This window comes from Manis javanica, chromosome 2, assembly GCF_040802235.1.
Source record: "Manis javanica isolate MJ-LG chromosome 2, MJ_LKY, whole genome shotgun sequence".
NCBI lineage: Eukaryota > Metazoa > Chordata > Mammalia > Pholidota > Manidae > Manis > Manis javanica.
Genome location: NC_133157.1, coordinates 209,270,171 through 209,290,212, shown reverse-complemented (window position 1 = coordinate 209,290,212; position 20,042 = coordinate 209,270,171). Strand labels below are relative to the sequence as shown.

General features: G+C 46.9%; 1 protein-coding gene across 10 annotated transcripts in view; it reads right to left on the bottom strand.

Annotated features, from left to right (window-relative positions):
- Nucleotides 1-268: 268 nt before the first annotated feature.
- Nucleotides 269-20,042, bottom strand: part of MTSS1 (MTSS I-BAR domain containing 1) — a 153,063-nt gene continuing 133,289 nt past the window's right edge. For 2 of the 10 annotated variants that reach the window (XM_073230080.1, XM_073230081.1), the window contains 9 exons: nucleotides 16,312-16,469; nucleotides 15,016-15,123; nucleotides 13,736-13,833; nucleotides 11,244-11,454; nucleotides 7,440-7,559; nucleotides 6,418-6,612; nucleotides 5,103-5,276; nucleotides 4,595-4,757; nucleotides 269-3,152 (listed from right to left, as the gene is read on the bottom strand). In XM_073230080.1, the coding sequence (XP_073086181.1) occupies nucleotides 2,452-3,152; nucleotides 4,595-4,757; nucleotides 5,103-5,276; nucleotides 6,418-6,612; nucleotides 7,440-7,559; nucleotides 11,244-11,454; nucleotides 13,736-13,833; nucleotides 15,016-15,123; nucleotides 16,312-16,469 (1,928 nt within the window). In that variant the 3' untranslated portion in view covers nucleotides 269-2,451. The remainder of the gene's footprint in view (nucleotides 3,153-4,594; nucleotides 4,758-5,102; nucleotides 5,277-6,417; nucleotides 6,613-7,439; nucleotides 7,560-11,243; nucleotides 11,455-13,735; nucleotides 13,834-15,015; nucleotides 15,124-16,311; nucleotides 16,470-20,042) is intronic. The other 8 variants (XM_073230085.1, XM_073230086.1, XM_073230083.1 and 5 more) reach the window with 5 other exon arrangements.

Genomic DNA, 20,042 nt, shown 5'->3' with positions numbered 1-20,042 from the left:
AAAGGTAAGAGCATAGAACTCTTTAAATATTTGAAGAAGGTACTTTAAAAGGTAAAGCCATTTTTAAGACTGACATGTCAGACACTCCTGATTTTAGTTCTTGATAGCTCACTGGAACTGTTGAAATTACTAGTTCAGGCACCTGGTGTTCTTAGGGCTCGAACGATCACAAAAATTGTTTTCCTAAAGCTCAATCTGAGTCTCAGTCCATCTTCTAACATTTGACCAAGCCTTCCAACTGAAATTTAGTAAGTCTTGAAATACAGGATTTTTTTTCTAGTGGTTCTTTATTTATAATGTAGGCTGAAGCAATTGTTACAGGGTAGAAGGGAGACAAGTTACACAATTGTTGTATTTTATACAAGTTTAGAACAAAAAACTGCACAGGGAGAGGTCAACTCTTAGTACAAACTAGCAACTAAACCACAATAATTTACCTTTAGAAACTATTTTTCGCTGTGACACTGCTTTTACAATATGCAAAAACACAAACAGAACTACCCAAGGTGTTTGTCACATTCTTTCTACATTGAATTTGGCAACATTTTATATTATATTTATTCAGATTATTCTAACGTTTAAAAACTAAACAAGTGAAAAGCTGTACCAAGGTACAGTTACATCCATTTATTTCAAAGGTTTAAAATACCACTTTTATCTATTGTACTTACTTTGCAGTGATTTCTGCTTTTGCAAAAACCATCTCAAGCATCATATGCACAATGCATCAGCTATTCTTAGTCATAAAGATTGGTGGGCTAAACCACAGGCACTACTGTTGCTTATATTTGTAAAAGGAGCTTGTTTTTCAAAGAAGAAAAGCTTAGTTTCTAATAATCATGCCTTTGCTTTAAAGCCGTAACATAAGAAGTCCTTGAGCAATCAATCACAGCAGTGTTAAATGTTAATATATAGAAGAATGGCTATACAGGTATGTTACTCTCACATCCAATGCAGTTATGTATTAAAGCATAAGATTATGTAATTGAAGATTACAGCCAACAGAAATCTGCAGGGTCTGTGGGACCCACCAAGCTCCTACTCAAAAGAGTTTGCATCACAAAGGAGCCCTTTAAACTAACCCGAATAGTGAGGGGCTTGCTTGCTCTTTCAGACACTCTTCTCCAGACGTGATCCCATTAAATCTACAAGTCCCTGTTGGCTTTAGGGGACAGGCATTAGAACAAATTGAACAGAAAAAAACAAATCCATTCCAAAAAACATTACCTAGAAAACAAAAAAAGGAACAGTATAGTGGTGGAACAGATTCCCAGTGACAACAAATAAATCTCTCTTCAATGTTTAGTATGAAGCCAATTAACTGCCACTGATTTAAAAGAAGGTAAGAAAAACAAGCCCCCAGATTGGTAAACACATTGGCAAGTTGCTAGACTCCAAAGTTGGTTACCCTTGTTAAATTTGCTCAAGTTTTTTCAAAATATTTGGGCTTTTTAATGTGCCCAGCCTGCTGGGCAGTTAAGTAAAAGGCATTTGCTGTATCTAAGAAGTCCCTGCTATTACTTAAAATGTCCTCACATTTTTAAAACTGCCTTACCCTTTTGGATGTATTTGGATTAGATGAAAGTGGGTTCAACAGACGAGTAACTGAAGTGGGGGATTCTATGTCTACCTGGTGGCAGCAGCATGCTGGGATTGGAGGGGTGGTGTGTGCAGTCAAGAGGAATCTGGGGAGAAAGGAATTCCTTAAACACCCTACAGAAACAAACACTGCAGTCCAGTATGGCTTATTCAGATGCATTTACCATGAAGCTACTAAAAATTCAACCTACAAGGCTACTCTTAAATGTAACAGGATTGGCTATGTTGACAATGTGCCCCTCCCACAGCCCTCCCCCCAATCCCAACAGTCTACCATTTCCAGACTCTGAATATTGCTCAATTGTTACTCCTGCTTTTCTCATCCAGAACATAGTATATTTAAATGAAGATTTTACACCCCTTATACATTGTACATTAAAATAACTTGAATTTGCTTCTAAGCCAGACTACTACAATGCATCTACAAAAGTTGCAGATAATAGGAGAAAAGAAAAGCTACATAGTTAACCTTTTTTCTGAAATTAACTACTTCGTGGTTCCCCTGCCCCTACCACTCCCACCCCCACCCCACTTAGGCATTTAAAATTTTACAAAGACTTGTAAAAAAGTTAAATGGATTTGGCACCTTCAGAAAAAATCAAAAGGGAACTAAGATTAAAATGTGAAGAAAGAAAATTGCCCATATTTACAAATTAAAAGGTCAAGGTCTGTCAGTTACATGTTGCTTTTAATTCTTATCTAAAGGTGTTGAGTACTTTCAAAAGAGCTGTATTCTGAGTTGCCTACAAAATCTTTTGTTTGATTATAGATTGGAATGGATCAAGACAAATTAGGTTTTATTAATTAACCAGTTCATTCCCCACTGGCAGCACTTCTTGTGGGCTGAAGAGCTTAAGAGAAGCGAGGGGCTGAGCGGTCATTTGTCGTGGTCTTCTTCAGTTTCACACCCCTGCGGATGGCGTTCAGCATGTCTTCTCCTTGCACAGGATCTCTTGGGCTCAGGTCTGCAGGGTCGCTCTCTGGAATCTGGCTTGGGGAGGCAGTGGCACTTGAGGGATCCCTTTCCTGGTCTTCAGCCTCACTTTCTAGAATCGCCTGTCTGTGCTCCTCGGGGATACTTGGCTTCGGGCCTGGAAGAGGAGGGTTGACGGAGGCTTGGCCACTCCACATTGAGGAGGGCATGCTGGTGACACCCTGGGGGCCCTCACCCACAGAGGGTGACTCGGGGCTGTGCTCAGCCCGGTCCTCTGGCCCATCTGGAGGGGTTGGCAATACCCCAGGGAGGTCTGGGACAGTTGGGGTCTTGACAGGGACCACAGGCGTCTTGATGGGGATGGGACCACCTCCGATGGTCCCCCGGCGGACAGAAGGCTTGGTGGAAGGGGTCCGTCGAATGGTTGCAACCCCTGGGGTGACCATAGCAGGTCCAAGGGTGGTAGGGAGGCCAGCCGTTGAGGCCGGGCGCTTGGCTTGGAACATCCGTCGGTAGGACTGGCTGATGTCACTGTTTCTCGGAATAGTGGAGGATTTGTCAAATTCCTGCTGATCTGCCTCCTGGTCGCCGCTTACAGAGAAATAATCATAATCTGAAACTGATTATAGGACCTGATTAGACATCTCCAAGGCAGCAGCTTTGCTTTTTGATTCTTTAGTGTGGGGGGAACAAAATGTGCAAGAGGCAGGTACTTCCTCAGCCACAGTCTCATCCCAGTCCCCCCCCCACTGACCCCCACAGCGCCGCCCGGGTCTGTGCCATCCTTAAAAGCCCTCATTGCTTAACTCTCTGGAAGAGGTCTTCGCTTTGTTATGATGTAACCTGAGCACCCAGGACCATGTTGGACATAGTAGGCACCCACTCGGGTGAGGCTGAGCAGTGAAGAACGAAATGGCCAGGCTGCAGCAAAGCTGCCTCTGGGCATTTCTGAGAGGAATAAATTGGGGGAAAGAGGATATAAATTCTGTCAATCCTCCAGGCCAGAATTTAACATGAGAAGCAAACTTCCAAAACACCATCACAGACCTTAGTATCTCCCTCATTTAATGTCATTAGATTAGGGCTAGAAAAAGAACGGAGCGACTGGCAATAAGCCCGAGGATGGGTAGATTCCATTTGTGAGGCAGGCACACTTCCTCTCTAAGACTGGGGTCACACGGGACAGGAAGGCTTACGATTTCATCGTCTTAGAGCAGGTTTCTCACCAATGACATTTTGGGCCAGATAAATCCTTTGTTGTAGTAGGGCGGGGAGTTATGCTGCGTATTAAAGGATGCAGAGCAGCATCCCTGGCCACCTACTAGATGCCAGTACACCCCCCTCCAGCTGTGACGACCCAAAACGTTCCCAGACATTGCCAAGTGTCCTCTGGCAGAATGGCCCCCCATCGACTCCTACTTAATCTTAGAGGCTTTGGCTAAAGCACCACAAATAGGTGGGATCAACTACTGTGGATCTGCTCTAGGTGGACTGCCATCTTGCTGGCTTGTGTGCACGGTAGGGGAGGCAGCAGGGTTGGCAGGGGATTTGGATAGACTAAGTGAAGAGCTTGGGCTTCAGACTCTAAAAGACCTCATGTTCAAATGCCAGCCCTGCTTATTAGTTCTATCAGTTTGAGCGAATTACTGAGCCTCAGTTTCCACATAGGTAAAATGGGGATAAAAAAATACTACACAAGTGGTTGTAAAGACTGAATAGGAAAACAGTGTTTAGCACAAAGTGCTGAAACACAAATGATGTTATCATTCACAGCATCTGTTTGAGATTGGGAACAATCCTGTATCCCGATGGTGGGACACAAGAGAAGGTGCAACAGTCCAGCTGCTTCCTTATATGGTGGTGCCCTGACAGTTACAGATCAGCTCTCCAAAGCACTCCGAGATGATGACAATGCCTCTGAAGCTGGGCGGCTTGCCAGGACTTACGCTGTGGTTAACAGGACTCTCCGCTTGCTCTCTGCCTCCCCCAGCTGGAGAACCACCCCTTCTCCTCACCTGGCACTGTGCAGGCAGCCCAGCCAGAACCCCAGGCACCGTGTACCTTGGGAGGGGATGGTGTCCTCGGAGCAGCACGGGGTGGTAGTCTGCGTGCTGTAGCCGCTAGAGCACTGAAGGGAGTCCCGGCTGCTCCTCTGGGTGTCAAGCTGGAGGCCCCGGGACAGGGCCAGTGCCAGTTCCTCACAAGCCTCCATCTCTTCACCAGGCTGAAGGTTAGAAGAGAAAAATACACAAATAAGCCACGAATCCCGTCTGATGTCCCAGAGCCTTTGCACACACCTCTTCAAGTGGGGGCCTCACTGTTACTCCTATTCTGCTCCCATGAATACCACCTGTCTGTGGGCCCTGGGCTATCGGCTTGCTTGGGTCCTACCCAGACTCTAGAAGTTCTGTGCGTCTGATTCCCGTAAGAGGCTTTCCCTGGGAGCCTTCTAAATGCTATTGAGCAGGGAGCTGGGGATAGAGGCCTTGGGTGCCCCCAGCTGCTGGCCAGCATATGGCCACCAACAAGGTCCAGAAGTGCCCAACCAACTGAAGAACAAGAGCATCACCCTGGCAGGAGCTGACACAGTCATGCTCCGTGGTCTTTGAGCTTCCTCGCCAGTGGCAGGTGCACCACCCACAGCAGCGGGTCCTCCTCCGCTGGGGTCCGGCTCCCGCTTCTCCTTGCGGCGCTGCAGGGTGTTCACCAGAGGCTGATCGTAAGGTCCTGGCTTGGCCCAGTCCTAAGTAGAACAAGTGTGGTCAGGCACCTGGGCCTCTGCCTCCATTTGAAGGACTGCAGAACCCTCCAGACGATTGCCCACAGAAAGCAGCTCGTCCCCAGAGGGAGAGCTCAGGCGGGAGAGACCAGCAGGCCCTTTATATGCCCTTGCCCGGCTCTAAAAGAAGGGAGTGGAAAATTCTTTGGGGGGCCTCCTGGGTACCTCCCCTTTCCTCATATCTGCCCAAAGATTAAAAACCCTCAAGAACCAGGCAGGTAGGGAGACTCTTGGTTAACAGCCACCTAGCATCTGACTGACTGTCTAAGGTGTCTGCAGGCACCAGCCGGTCGTGCGCATCCCCAGGGACCAGGCCTCCCTTCTGATGTCTGAAGGAACCCTCTCTTCTGGAGGCTTAATGACTTCACTTGAGTGGAGTGGCCACAAGGGGGCACTAAAGGAACTCCAGCACCCTTCAGAACGCGCCCCGAGGTCCTCACAGAGGAAGGGAAGTCGGTAGGAAGACTTTGAGGAGCCTGAAGGTCCCACAAGGAGAGGGGTGAAGTCAAGACCTGCTCAAAATGCTGGCAGCCTAGGAGCCCACTATTCAACTGGGGGAACCCCCTCTCAAAACAGTAGAATTCCCTCCTGCCATCAACTGGATGTGCTACAAAGTAATTCTACAACTTTGTTTTATATTAAGGCTAACATGTTTTAATATAAAACAACTGAGACTAAAAATAAAGTTTGCGTGTACTTTTAAGATAAAACATGTTAAGCCAAAACCTACTTTGGGTTATGGTTCTGTTACCATGGCCCAACAGGGACTCAGGCTGACCTCCTAGCCCCTGAAACAGAGGAGCCCTGAGGTGGCCCCCCAGAGGGCAGAACTGGGGCTTCCGCTCCGGAACTGGCACCCCTGCAAGGCCACATCTGAGGATGCTCTCTAATGGGCTAACTGCCAAGTCCCAGCAACGCGTGGACACTTGTGCCTGGGAGCTGCCTGCTGCTCTCGGGAACCCGGGGGACGTACTCAGGGAGGGAGAGGTGTTACGGGGAAGAAGGCAGAGTGTGGAGGGGAGGGGGTGAAGGGGAACCAGGGTGGGGGTCACGGGACAGAGGAGGAGTGAGCACGGAGGCGGGAGAGGGGAGGAGAGACACAAACCTTCCAGCTAGGGATCTGAGATGACGGGAACATGCCGGGCCCAATGGTGTAATAATGAGCGTAGTCTGGAAGGTGGACAGAGGTGACCCGAGGGAGCAGGCGGGAGGCAGGCAGGCAATGAGGGGAAAGGCTTGCCCCCACGGGCCCCACACGGGACTCACTTGATAAACTATAGTGAGAAAACCCGTTAGACAACTGGAAACAAAACAAACAAAAAAAGGGGGGAAAAGGAAAAAAAAATTAATATAACAGGATGAGTGTGGAGATACAAGATGGCACTGACTTTCGGGAAGTGGGGGAGACTTGAATATTTATAAATAAAGCACCAGGGCTCTGCTGCTCATGAACGATCCACTAAGCGAGAGAAAAGAGCCGAGGTGTGGAGAACACGCATCTACCCGACACCACGTAAGTAATTCAGTCAAGGACGTATTTCATCCACATTTGTGAATAGTTTGGACACAGATCAGTATCCTTAATTGTGTTGTGGTTTTTGATGGTTTTTGATTATTTAATGAAGTCTAATTTCTTGGTGATAGTGATTTGCTCATCTTATTATGCAAATTTAAACCTTCTAAAGCATCAATTGAATCTGTTCATTCTTGACTTCTGAAATCATCACACTGTTCAGGAGCAGATTCCAAAACGGGGTGAAGGGATGGGGGTTTGCAAACTAAAAGGCAGAAAAGCACACAGCCTTTGATGAAGCAAAATGTCACATCCAATGGTATGGTGACAAGGAGGCCATGGTAGGTGGGGTGCTTGGGAGGGGAAGGGGGACACTGATGAGCATATAACACTGTCCTGGGAAGAGACCTTCACACCTCCAGGTTCCCCACACCCCTTCCTTGCCCCTGGGATGACTGCAAGGTCACTGCTTCGGAGCCAGGCACCCTCTCAAGAGTAAAAGCCCTCGCCTCGTCCCTCCCTCTGTCCCCAACAGGGGCCACTCTTGGCATAGCGTTTGTTTCCAGGTTCCTGGCGAGCAGCAGGCAGGGGAGGGGAGGGGGAAGGCGAGTCACCTTCTCTGCGGAAGCCCAGGCGCCCATGGTGGAGCCTGAGCTGACTGAGGTGGGTGAGCTGCACTCGCTCACTGACTGGCAGGTTTCGGAGGCTTCAGAAGAGGCCGAGCTGGACGAGTTCTGCAGTGGGGAGGGGGGGGCCACACGAGGGGACCGACAGAAACCGGACCACACGCCACCAAAAGGACAGTAATAAAATATAAAAGCAGGGCAGGGGAAGGGCACGCACAGAAAGGGAGACAGACATATACACAGGAGAGAGAACGATGAGACAAGCAGAGGGTTAGGGTTATTTCTCCCCCATAGCTGCACCCCCACAGAGGCTTTCAAGCCCTTGAAAAGCAGCATGAGACCCTGCGAGGCTCAGACCTGCCAGACTATATGCCCCAGGACTGCAATCTGTTAGGCATGGCTGTGCGCTTGGCACAGGAGAGTGTGGGCAGGGCACTGCGACTCCCTGTGTTCCCTCCAGTGACTCTTCCTGGGCCCCAAGCCCGCTCCCGCGGAGGCCCCGCCTCTTACATCACAGGCATTAATTCTTAACTGCATGAGGACTAACCCCCAGCTTGGGCTTTGCACCACGTCTGCCCAGAATGGCCCCAATTCCTGGCCTTTCCCTTTGTCACATGCAGCTTCTGCATCCCCGAGGGGGTTTGCAGCCATGAAGCTGCATCTTTATATCACACGTTTTTAGGTTTCTCTGCCTGGGGAGTGACAGGTTTGGGGCAGTGATGGCGCAAGGTCAGCGCAATGTTTCTGCTGGCCAGCCCAGAGGGAGGAGCCCTGCTGAGATCTGGGACCTTAAGAAAAGGGGTCTAACTTGGGAAAACATCTCCTTGCACCCATCTTTAGTAAAGCACCAGTCTCAGCCAACTTCCCAGGCAGCAGGGCATGTGCTCCCGGCTCAGCCTCCTGGCACTTGGCTAAGGCAGGGACTGTGCCAGTTAGCTCACCATTACACCTCAGTTTCCCAGTCCTGTCCTGACACATGGCAGGTGCTCAAAATTACTGAAAGGATGAGTGACTTTGACCATCTCTTCCAAGTAAACTGGGTCACCTGGAGTAGTACACTTTGGGCCCACCCAGGTATTTAATCTTTCTCATTACTAATGGCAATCTCTGGCTCACCCGTTTGTTTAAAAAACCCAGTCCTTTGGGATCTAGTAATATGGTCCTGTATGAACTGTCAAGGAGGCCAGATTCATGTTTCTGTCTACCCCTTGCACCTGCCAAAGACAGAAAAGTTCCTGCCAAGGGACAGAGCTTAGCTTTCCCATCGTGCAAGGGCAAGGATCCCAGAAGACACTCGGCCATGCGTGGGGCTCCCTGGAGCCTAAGCCAGGAGAAGCTACACAGTGGATGCCCTGGCTGCTTCCCAGGCACAGTGTCTTGGTTAGCAACCCAGGATCTCAAGTTTGAAGGTGTGTACTTAAGTTACGTTTCTGCCACTTTTAGATTGAGGAGCTGTGGGCTTAAATCTCTGAGACTCAATCATCTTTAGAACAGGGATCAAAAAGATCTAAACACATGAAGACAAAATGAGACTTTCTATGTATGTGCATGTCTATGTCTGCAGTGCTTAATAAAGTGTAAATAAAAGTCAGTTTCCCCACAATTCATCAGGACTGTTTATTTTGGTTCCTCTAACGCAAGCACAACTGGAAAAGAGAACCACCAAACCACCCCAGGACTAGAGCTTTGTATTTCTTTTGACTTTAGCTCATTTTTTCTAAAGAACCTCTTGCCTTGACGGAATGAGCTGTTCTAAGATGAGACCCTCACTGTCAACATGGTCCCACTCCCGGGCATATGTGGGCTAAGGCACAATTTAGAAAGACCAGAGTGGAGGAAAATGGGAGAATGACAGAATATGTCACTTGGTATTCACTGTATACATGTAACTGAGGGAGAAATAAATGAGGGGATCTTGTCCCTTATAGACGTGTGTGCTCTTCCTTTTACCCTGAAGAAAGGTAATATTACTGCCTTTAGGAGACTGCTTCTTCCGCTCTAAGTCGTTTATGCAATTTCCTTAGATTTCTCCTCTACCTTATAATTATATGCAGCTGTAATGCCTTTATGTATAAATAGATTCTGCAACATCCCCAAGCTTATTAAAACTACCCTAGATTTGCCAGCCAAGCATATCTTGGGCATTGGCTTTCAGATTTAAGTAAATCCCAACACACCACCTTCTGCTTCCCTCAACACTATTGGAGGCAAAAACACGTGTTTCAGCCTGATCCACACATGCAGTCTTTGACAGGAAGGCTGGAGCACGTGGCCGTTTTTTTTTTTTTTTTTAGAAAGGAGCATCAGTACACAATACTATGTTAATCTGTCAGTTGATTAAAAACACACAGAATTATGCTGCGCCTTTGAGGAATTGCAAATTCCTGCTTTCCTTTCAACCATTCATATTCTGCTTGCTAGACACATAGATGTAGTTTAGTGCTACAAACAGCAGGGGACACATGGGGACAGGCGGGTGACACTTTAGAAGACCATGCCAAAGCACCCCAGCTGGGACAAGCACATTAGAACTTAAAGCCTCGACTACTGGCTGAGTGTCTCCATTTGAAATTGAATCTCTATCCCAGGAAGACAGGCCACAGCCTCCAGGCGCAACTGAAAAACGCCAAAGGGAGAACTACCCTGAGAGTAACCTTCATGACATACCACCCCCTCTCCCCTAAACACTCTCCCAGGGGGTCCTTACGGCTGAGGTGGAGGAGAAAGGGTTCTGGACCCACTGCCAGAAGCCCTTGTTCCAGGTCCCTGGTCCAAAGGTCACATAATTGTGCAACTTGGACGAGTCACATCTGAGACACCGTTTCCACAACAAAATAGTGGTAACTGCTGTACGTAGCAGCTGGAGGGACTACACAGATAACATATACAGGAGGTACTAGGACGGGGCCCAGGAGATATTCAGGGACTGCTGGACAAATTGGGTACCTAGATAAACAAGACAAGCACGTGACCCTGGAGGTCCCAAGGATCTTGGAACAAAGTCTTGGTCAGCCTCAAAATGTACACATGGGCTTGAAGCCACCAAGCTCCCCAGCAGGAGATAATGTGGGGCACCTAGGATGTTCCTGTTTCCTGGTGCCTGTATGTTGTGTCTCTTACTTAAAAAGTGAAAGGCCAGTCCCCTGGCACAGCGGCAGAGAGGACAGAGGGGGGAGCAGGTGCAGGGGTCCCCATGCCCTGCAGCTCCTGCCTTCTGCTCCAGCTGGAAGCACTGAGCTGGGTTGGGTCAAGCACCACCTAACCCAGTTGTGGAAAGAGATGCAACACCTCCCCTGCTTTTAGTAGCAAAATGATGACAGAGCTTCTAGCACAGGCTCTGATGATTCATGCCCATTCTTGACACAGACTCATAAAAGGAACCCAAGAGTGTCAAGGAAGGGCTCAGAGGTGCTGTTCAATGTCAGGCTCTCCATCGTTCAGAGAACCAGAAATAGGGCTGGAGGTGTGACATGGAGCGATGCCCATTAATCACAGCATCGTGCTAAGCCAGCCACTGAAAGGGACGCCAGAGAGTGGCAAGCCTCTTTGAGTCCATCTACTTACATGTGAGGGCTCCCCAGATCAATGTGGTGACTCACCATCACCACAGGCTTCAAACCCAATTTCCCAAGTTCTCTCCTTTTTGCAGAGCAATACATCTGATGATGAGAAATTAAACCAGGGGTTTCTTGACAGTGGCCTGTCCAAGCCAATGTCTCTCTGCAGCCCCAGCCATCGATGGCAGCTGGCACCAAGTATGATAGCTGCTCTTTGAGCCAAGGGCACCCTTACCTGGCTGGGAGCCTCTGGCGGCATGGGGGACGGTGACTTGGACTGGAAGGCGTCCTGAGATATGAATCCCGAGTCATGGGAGGACACGCTGGACAGCCGCACGGGCGCCTGCTGGGTCAGGTTGGAGCTGCGGCAGCGGTAATGTGAGCTGGGAGAATGAGAGTGGGAGCCGCTGGACCGTGAGTCGCTGCTGTTGACGCTGTTCAGGCTGCTGTGGGGGGAAAGCAAGGGGGAGGTGGGCATGGTGATGAGGAAGGAGAGGTAAGGGGAAGGAGGGGAACAGAAAACAAGGGGGCAGAGGAGGGAGGAGAACGTAATCAGTTCTCCTCCCAGAGAGAAGCAGTGTGAATGGTAAGACATGCTTTCAATACGCCAGATCATGAAGCCAGTAAACAAGAGGTTTCTCCATGTGGGCAAAGGGGCAAAAACTTGCTGCCAGGATGCACCTCTCTGATGGTGCAATGAAGCATCCTGAGCGTGGAGGCCTGTGACGCTACTGAGTCGAGCACTACGCAACTCCGCCATGTCACCTGCCACCAAAGGTAGGGGATCTAATGCCTTGGCATGAAGAGATGAGGCTAACTTCCTCTGCTCATCTGCTTGAGGAAATCAGGACACTGTAGCAGAAAGCACTAAGGCTTCTATGGGCCCTGGTTAGAATATGCCAAGTGTCTACCTCAGACGGACTATCCAGGTCCAGGAGAGTGAGGCCAACCCAGCCAACCAGGGCTTCTGGAGCGCAGGTGCCAATGGACTTCTCAAGGTGCTTGTACCCTACATGAGTCTGCTTCAAAACCGCCATAAAGAACAGCAGCAAATCAACTCAGTGCATTTCTGTCAAGGTGTTTTACCGTTTACCACTAAAGTTGGCACTTTGATGAGTGGCTTTACTCTGATTACAGATGTTTCTCTGTTACAGTATCCATGAGCCTGGTGTTAACAGCACACTTGGCAAGAGGCAGGCAGCTTTCAGTGATGATGGGCAATCAACGCTAAGCTGTGTTTCTGAGATGGAACAGTATACAGGATGTTGGAAAATGACACACACACACTCTCGGGGAGTTCTGTTTGCATTCCATTTCTAGGCATAAGAAATATGCTCTACACTCTGTATAGTAATTCAGATTATAAAAACCAGAGAATGGAACAAAGCCCTCTCTGGTCCAAATGAGCAGAGCTGATGTATAAAGGGCAGCTGCAGAAGCATGGGAAGGGATGAAAAAAACAACCTGGTCTGGGATTAGAAAGTCTGTGGTCACTGCTCCTAATCTGTCAATAGATTCTTGCCGAATTTTACAAACTGGAAGCCAATAAGGCAGTCAAGGGCCATGTTCTACATGACAATTACTTGATGCAAATGTTCCGAGACACTGAGGAGTGTGCTGGAGGAAATCACTGCTGCTGGGCATGGTCATTATGACTTCTGCTCTCCCAGACATCAGTCAGCCAAAAGAGGGCACCTGGGACTGCCAGGGAGCTCAGTGAAGCTCCACCCCAGGAGCTCACAGCTGATGCTGTCAGGGCAACATCATCTTCTACGGAAACTAAAGGATACTCATGCAGCTTTGTTTTATGTTGAGATAAAGTTTTTAGTTATCAAAAAACAACAGTTTTGTCATACATGCACAGCCCACAAAAGATGACAGGAAACCAACCAACTCTTTCAGGATGCAGAACGTAAGGATGTAGCATCTTACGTCTGAACTTGCTGCTCAAGAGTATACTGTACAAGCTCAAATATGCAATGAAACACACACAACTTTGTACACAGAAATAACCATACACAGATTCAGCAGATCCATCCTGCTGTTTACTTTCAATCCTATTTCATGAGAAGTGGAAATTCATTTGGCTTTGAAAAGTCAAAGAAAGAGATATGCTGGTCCAGTGTACCAAGAAAGAGAAGTGATGTATGATAAAGTTTCTATCCTACAACAAGAGAATAAACTTTGCAGTCAGCAAGCCAAGAATGGCCTTCTAATAGAAAACTGCTAGCAAACAGTTTTGCAGCTGAATGAATTATTCCAATCGACTCTGTGTCGGTAGGTAACAGTAGTGGTTAACAGCACAATGGCGATGATGATAGTGGTGGTGGTAAATACAGCAAGAATTTCATTTACTTTATGAAACCCTGAGACAAAAATCTGGGAGGAACTAAGGCCATAAGCCACTGTTATTTCCTTCATTATTTTGGTGATGACAAGATTGGTCTGTGTAAGAATAGGAAAACCAAAAGTGAATTCATAAAATGGGACAAATCCCAATAATGTGCAAAATGTCTAAGGTAACTGGGGGTTTTCCTTCTGATCCAAAACTAATCCAGAGGTGAAAAAGTAAGACCAAAATCATTAGGGAATTCTTTCAGTTCGTCATATCACCATTTCCTGCTTAAAACAGACCACTCTAAGAAGTAAAGACTGGCTCTCTTGAGTACATTAGAATGAAGAACATACCGTGTCCCGAAAGCTGTAGCAGAGCCTGGCTTCACTTACCTGCAGACACTTGACTTTCGGGACATGGTGGTACTGGGGGAAGAGGGTGGTGTCTGGTACGACCAACTGTAATCAGAACCTTTCAAGTCCAAAATCACCTAAGGGGACAGAGCCAGTGAAGAAGAGAGGTGCTGAGAAGGGAAACATTATCTGTCAAATCTTAAAACCTGTAACATCAAATTTCTACCATCACTGAGGGGTGAGCACTAAAGCAGAAAATGTTTTGAACTATACTACTAATCCATTAATGTCAAAATCCTTTTGTTAAGAAAAAATACAACTAATCTGGGGATCAAAGGGGACCCATGAAATATCAGTCAAAAAAAAAAGATTTATAGTGACAGATTAACAATTTATAAGACCCAAGTTTGGAATTTACAGGATTTCATCTTGTAGTATCTCAAAGATAATAATGGTTTCAGGATTTGTTGATCTTTTATTGTTAGCCACTTGATATTCAGTGGTCACTTGTACCCTGTCTGACCAGGACTTGGTATTTTACAACTTGACAGAATCAAAAAAAAGCAATTCTTTCTCAGTTATTTCTATTTCTATTTGTCTCTCTTGCTTGACAAAGAACAACTTGAGTGTGATATCAACCTCCCATTTGTAAAGTAGGTGCTCAGTAAATGTCTATTTATTGACTGAATGCATGCACGCTATGGTCTAATAAAAGCAACTGATAGATTAGGAAAGTATAAGTTCACAGAGTTTATCTTCTAAGTTGGCTCTCCAAGGTGGTAAGGATTTTATACAAAGGGAAAAAGCCAGCATGTGATTCATCAGCTCCTCCCCCAAGTCTCTTCCCACTTGATACAGTGTTAATATCACATGAACCAAATGAATGAGCATAAAAAGTCATCTTTTTCATAGGCAAGATCTTCATGCATTACTTAGTTAGAATAGGAGGAATTCAGCGAGAACAGTTCACAAATGATGACCAGACACCACAGTCACGTTCCTATGAGAATTTATGTCTAGAGGGTAGCTGAACACGGTGGTTAAGAGCACCAGCTCTAGGCTGCTTGGTCCAAATCCCGGTTCTCCCATTAACTAACTAGGTGAACCTGGTTAAGTAACTTTATCTCCCAGCGCCTCAGCACCTATAGAATGGGGATAACAGGATTAGCTGAGGACATCTATGCAAAGAGCTTAGAACAGTATTTCAATTTGAAACAGGGATGTGATTTTAAATGGGACAATGCCGAGAGGAACCTTCAGGACCGCAGACCTTTATCTCTTTGGTGTGCTCTCCTGGGTGCTTAACTTACTACTCCTACCTGTTCACTTGAAGAGGGCAGTTTGTGAGGGTCCATGGTCAGGCTCTTCAGATCCTCTGATATGGTCTGAAGGTGAGTTATTTCCCCTAGCATTGAGATTTCTTCTTCCTGAAGGAAAGTAATTCATAACATGTTATCATCATGAGTGAGTTACTTCATCGTCGTGATCCAACTGTTCTCCTTAGGGTCACTGCTTAATCCTTCCGACTTTTCAGAAGAGGCACCCCAAGACTAGCACACCTTTACTACTAGCGTTTTCTTTTGGGAAAAAGAAGTCTGCCATAATCATGAAGTGACCTGTGCACCCTATAAAGTAGGAGCAAGTCCAGGTGACCACATGGGCCTCCCTCGCAGGGTCTGGGGCTAGAAGGCTTGCTCAGATGGTCTGCTCAGGATTCTCAGGGGTTCCTGCAGCACAGCCACCTCCACAGGCTGAGGCCCTTCTCAGAAGTCACTCAGCTTCAACAGATGACATGATTTGGATTTTTGGTCCAGACTGGACAGCACATCTTTCTGACAGCACATGTATGCTCAAAAGAACTTAACTGCCCTCCTCTCTTCCTGTTTTTTATCCACCAACTTAATAAATGGCAAGACAGACAGGAACAAGGGAGTATGGAAGAAACAGTCATTCACTTTACCAAAGTACCAGGCTGGGACTGTGGGCCCAAGCAAGAATGACCATGGGGAAATTCTATGTTCAGAGGAACAACTCACATTTGGGCACTTTGCTAGGGCTGAGGGAAGTGAGCTGGTGTCTTCTTGGCTTCAACAGTTGTTCTCAAAGTTCTCAATTATGGCATGCAAGCGGTTAACTCACAACGTAAGTCTGAACTGAGTCACTGAGGCTCCTTCCTACTGACCTTACGATCCCTGGTCAGTATTCAGGTTGGCCAGTGGGCCTGAAAATCACCCGAAGGCCTTGTTTAAAATACAGATGACTGGGTCCTCAGTCCCTGAGTTTTGGCTTTAGTAGATCTGGGTTGGGCTCAAGAACCTGCATTTCTAACCAGTCCCCAAGAGATGCTGCTGGCCTGTGGACCATACTTTGAGAACCACTCTACTAGGCTTTCTTGACTTAAGGAAAGTCAGTGGAACAGCCAGTGCTAAGAACTGTGAACAGGAGTGGGCCATGCAGCCATCAACAGCTGGCAGAGAATCACTGGTTTACAGAGGGATTCCCCATCACGATTCCTGACACACGGCAGACTGCCAATGACTCAATGATGGATAAATAAAGAAGGGGTGTCTCCTCCCAACTGGCAATTTAAGCTTCCAAACTCTCCACTAGCTTACAATCACGGGTCGCAGCATAGAGATGAAGGTGCAGAAGCGGCCCCGTTCTTCAATCAAAGCCTTCCGGACTGCCTGCTTTTCTGTTTCTTCCAACAGGAGATACTTATCATTGACATCTTGGAGAGCGCTGTCCAGCTGAGGCTGGATATCACCTCTCCCTGTAAAGAAAACAAAGCTCCAGGTGTGGCTTGCTGAGACACCAACTTGTGGAACAAATGCCCCTCCTCCCTTGCATCCTCGCTGGAGTGGAAACCACAATTTTCTAGGACATAAGAAAATTATTTATACTCAGAAAAGATGTAAGGCAGCTGTTTTTCTAGCCATTTCCAATTTTCAATGCCCAAAGGGCACATTTATCTTGGCTTACTCATGACAAAGAAAATTTCCAGGGGTGACTCCTCCTGACTTGTCCTCTTGCCTTGTGCAAGTCCACAGAACCTGCGACAGACAAAACCCTAGGACATGGCAGCCAACCTGGATTCTTTCCTTTCAGAACATTCTGAGGAGCCTAAGGGATGGTGAGGGCCTGTGGATGCTTCCAAAAATGGGCACAAGCTGGCTTTGTTGGGTCAACCTCAATCAAAGAGCCTCTGTTGGACAGAAGTTTCTGTCCCTGACAACAAAGATGGCAAGCATAAGCTCTGCTGGTTCTGGGGGGCCCCTGGGAATCCTTGGCAGTCAGTTTAACTCCCCACAGGAGAGTCCTGAATGCTCTTCCTGTAAAACAAACCCAGTAACAAAAAGACCTACAGTCAGGTCTCTGTGGGTGAAAAATTGAAGGCAGAGTTGGTGCTGAGCCTGGAGTCAGTGAAGGAAACCATTTCTAGGGCTTAAGACAGGATGTTCACCTTTTAAACAACTCTAGAATTCAGACAGCAAACTATCTTTTATAAATAAAGTTTTATTAGAACACAGCCAGGCCCACTTCTTTACATACTGTTCACACCTGCTCTCACTACAGCTGCAGAGCGTGCTAGAAGGTAAATATGGGCAGACAAACAGACACTGTGTCAGAGGGAGGGGCTGCTGTGTATCCGATCTGCAGGTGGGGACAAGAAGGAGACCACCCAGGAGACCAGCTTGCAAGCTTCCACACAAGGCTCCTCAAGAAGAAGCTTCACCTGTCACCAAGCCAGAGAAATAATTTCTAAACTCCTTCAGGGCAGGAATATGGACTCTCCCAGCCTAGCCCCCCGTATGCTGCCATGTGTATATATGGCAACTGCTCAATAAATGTTTAACCATTTTAAACACAGAATGTTAGCGACGGACCGGGCCACAGGGATTACCCGACCTGCTTGTGTTTCAGTGGAGGACGAGGCCCAGAAGAGGGAAAGAACTCGTGCAGGGTCATTCAGGGAAAGGTGGTACCAGGACAGAGCCCACACAGCCCAACCCCTCTCCCGGTGGAGGCATTCTTTCCTGCCCCACTGCCTCAAGCCGAATGAATGAATCCCACCTGCCTCCTGTGCAAGAGGCCTACCTAGTCACCATTTACCCTTCTGCTTAAGAGTGTTGTAGAGAAAATGCCAATGCGTTATTTAATTTGAAAAAGGGCTGTGGAAAATTGCCTTGAATATAGGAACGTATTCTATATTTCCTCGCCTAAACAGATGAGAAAGCTTAATCTGAAGAAAGAGGTGGTCAGGCTTCAAGAATATCCCAATGGAAAAGATGGTTGAATTTTAATAAGGAAAGTCTTTTCTTAGGCAGGAATTAAATTCTAAGTTAGCATATAAAAGAAAATAGTACGAGTCAACGGTCACCTTTGAAAACATGTTAGATAGCCAGGAAAGTACAGTGAACACTGGGTACATGTAAGTCGTGCTAGTCAAATGAGTGCAGATGCACGAGAGGCACGATATTATGTAAGAATCTACTGTCTGTGAAGTTTTGGCATATTTTCTAGGTTTATCCACTCTCCTATTCCTCCATTTAGTCAGCATCTACTGCTCAGGATAATTCTATCAGTTCCTCTTCCACCAGGCTGCAGGGTGAGTGGTCCCACACCTTAACCTGGCCATTGGAGCTTAGGTTTCACACATTCCCGGCGGACAGGAAACCTGTAAAAGCATTCTCCCATTCTCTCTGGGACGTGTGGGGGGAGGGTACAGGTACCTCCTGTCCTTGGACACAGCGCCAGGAGGGAAGACTGGGGCATCACCGGCCCTGTGAACACTGTGGGCTTTCCCTTCCTCTACTTTGGAATCTGGCGTGTGCAGGTGAATCCACTTCCCCTGAGTGTACACACAATACAGCCCTCTGGTAGTGAAGCTCCAGAACGCTATCAATACTGTTTCTCTGCAACCTGCAAACAGCGTGGCCAGTCTCTGGCCCCACTGGGGGAGGCCGGGTGGTTTCGGGCCTAGAGGCCTGCTTCAAATCTCACCATCTCCACTATATTCTAGTCAAATATGGAAGGCTGTCAAGATGTCCTTAACTTCAGTGGAGGAGGGTGAAGGGGAGCTGGGGGAGCTACATTAAAACGTGTAACTGCTTGAACAAACCCACTGGGATGTGCCTTCATTATGGCAGCAATTTCTTTCAATATCAGTCTGTAATTAAAAGAAATTGGAAAAATGTATCTCTTCCTTTCAAAAGTTATAATTAATAACACTGACTTTTTAAAATATACCTACATAGAAAAGCAAAATGACTAGAACCAAGTGTTATCTAATATGGTAAATATAAATTTAAATTATTCTATAATTATGGCAAAGTTACTTTAAATATGTATTATGTTAAAATTAAAGGACTTTCCAATTGTAGCATTCTAAAATAAGTATAATCTGTAAAGACTGCTATAATTAAAGTCATAGGGAGTACATTTCCATTCAGGATACATCATAACCTAAAAAACACAATATTTAGTCCCTAAAGTCACTAACACAATATATCATTATATTTAAACAAAAACAACTCTTTTAAGAAATCATTCCATGTCCCAGTTTGATGCACTGGCTTTAACATATAGTAATCTTTTTAGGTCCACAAATTCAGTTATATTAGCACTGATTTAATATACAAAAGCCGGTTCATTTCCCTCCCGTTAGGAACAGGAGGACAGCCATCCCTGACTCCATCAGCAACGTCCTGGCTACTCCGGCTCCCACATGGACTTGACTGCACCCTCATGGGGCTACCCTGATCTCTCACCTGGAAAGCTTCAACAGCCTCTAATAGGCCACCCCTATCGTATTTGGACCAGCTTACTAAGAGCAGCCCCAAATTACTTTCAAAATGTAAATATCATTGCTTATTTTTAATAGCACCCATTGCTTTCAAGAAAAGCCCAATGTCCTTAACATGGCCTGCCCTGCAAGGCAAGCATGGGTCAGCCACCCAGCTGCACCCTCATGTTTTTAGACCTCTATTTCCCTCTCCTCTCCAGAGGCCCTTCCCCGGGGTCCGGCTCCCTCCTCCCCACTGCCTAGTGCCTGTTCATCCTGCAGATGTGATCCTTCAGGAAAGCCCTTGGTGAAGTCTCCCCAGATTAGGGTTCTCTTACTTGATCTTAGAAGTTCCTTACATGTGTCCTTCATGATACTCCTCCCAGTTCTAATTTCATCTTTATTTCTCCAGTTCTTCCACTGATGTCAGTCTCCCCTACTGATCTGGAAGTCCCTTGAATGTTTTTGCTCAGCACTGTATCTTCTCACTCAGCATAGAAGACAGGTACTCAAAGGTCTACAAATGCATTAGGCACTGACATAACAACATGACCTGAGTGG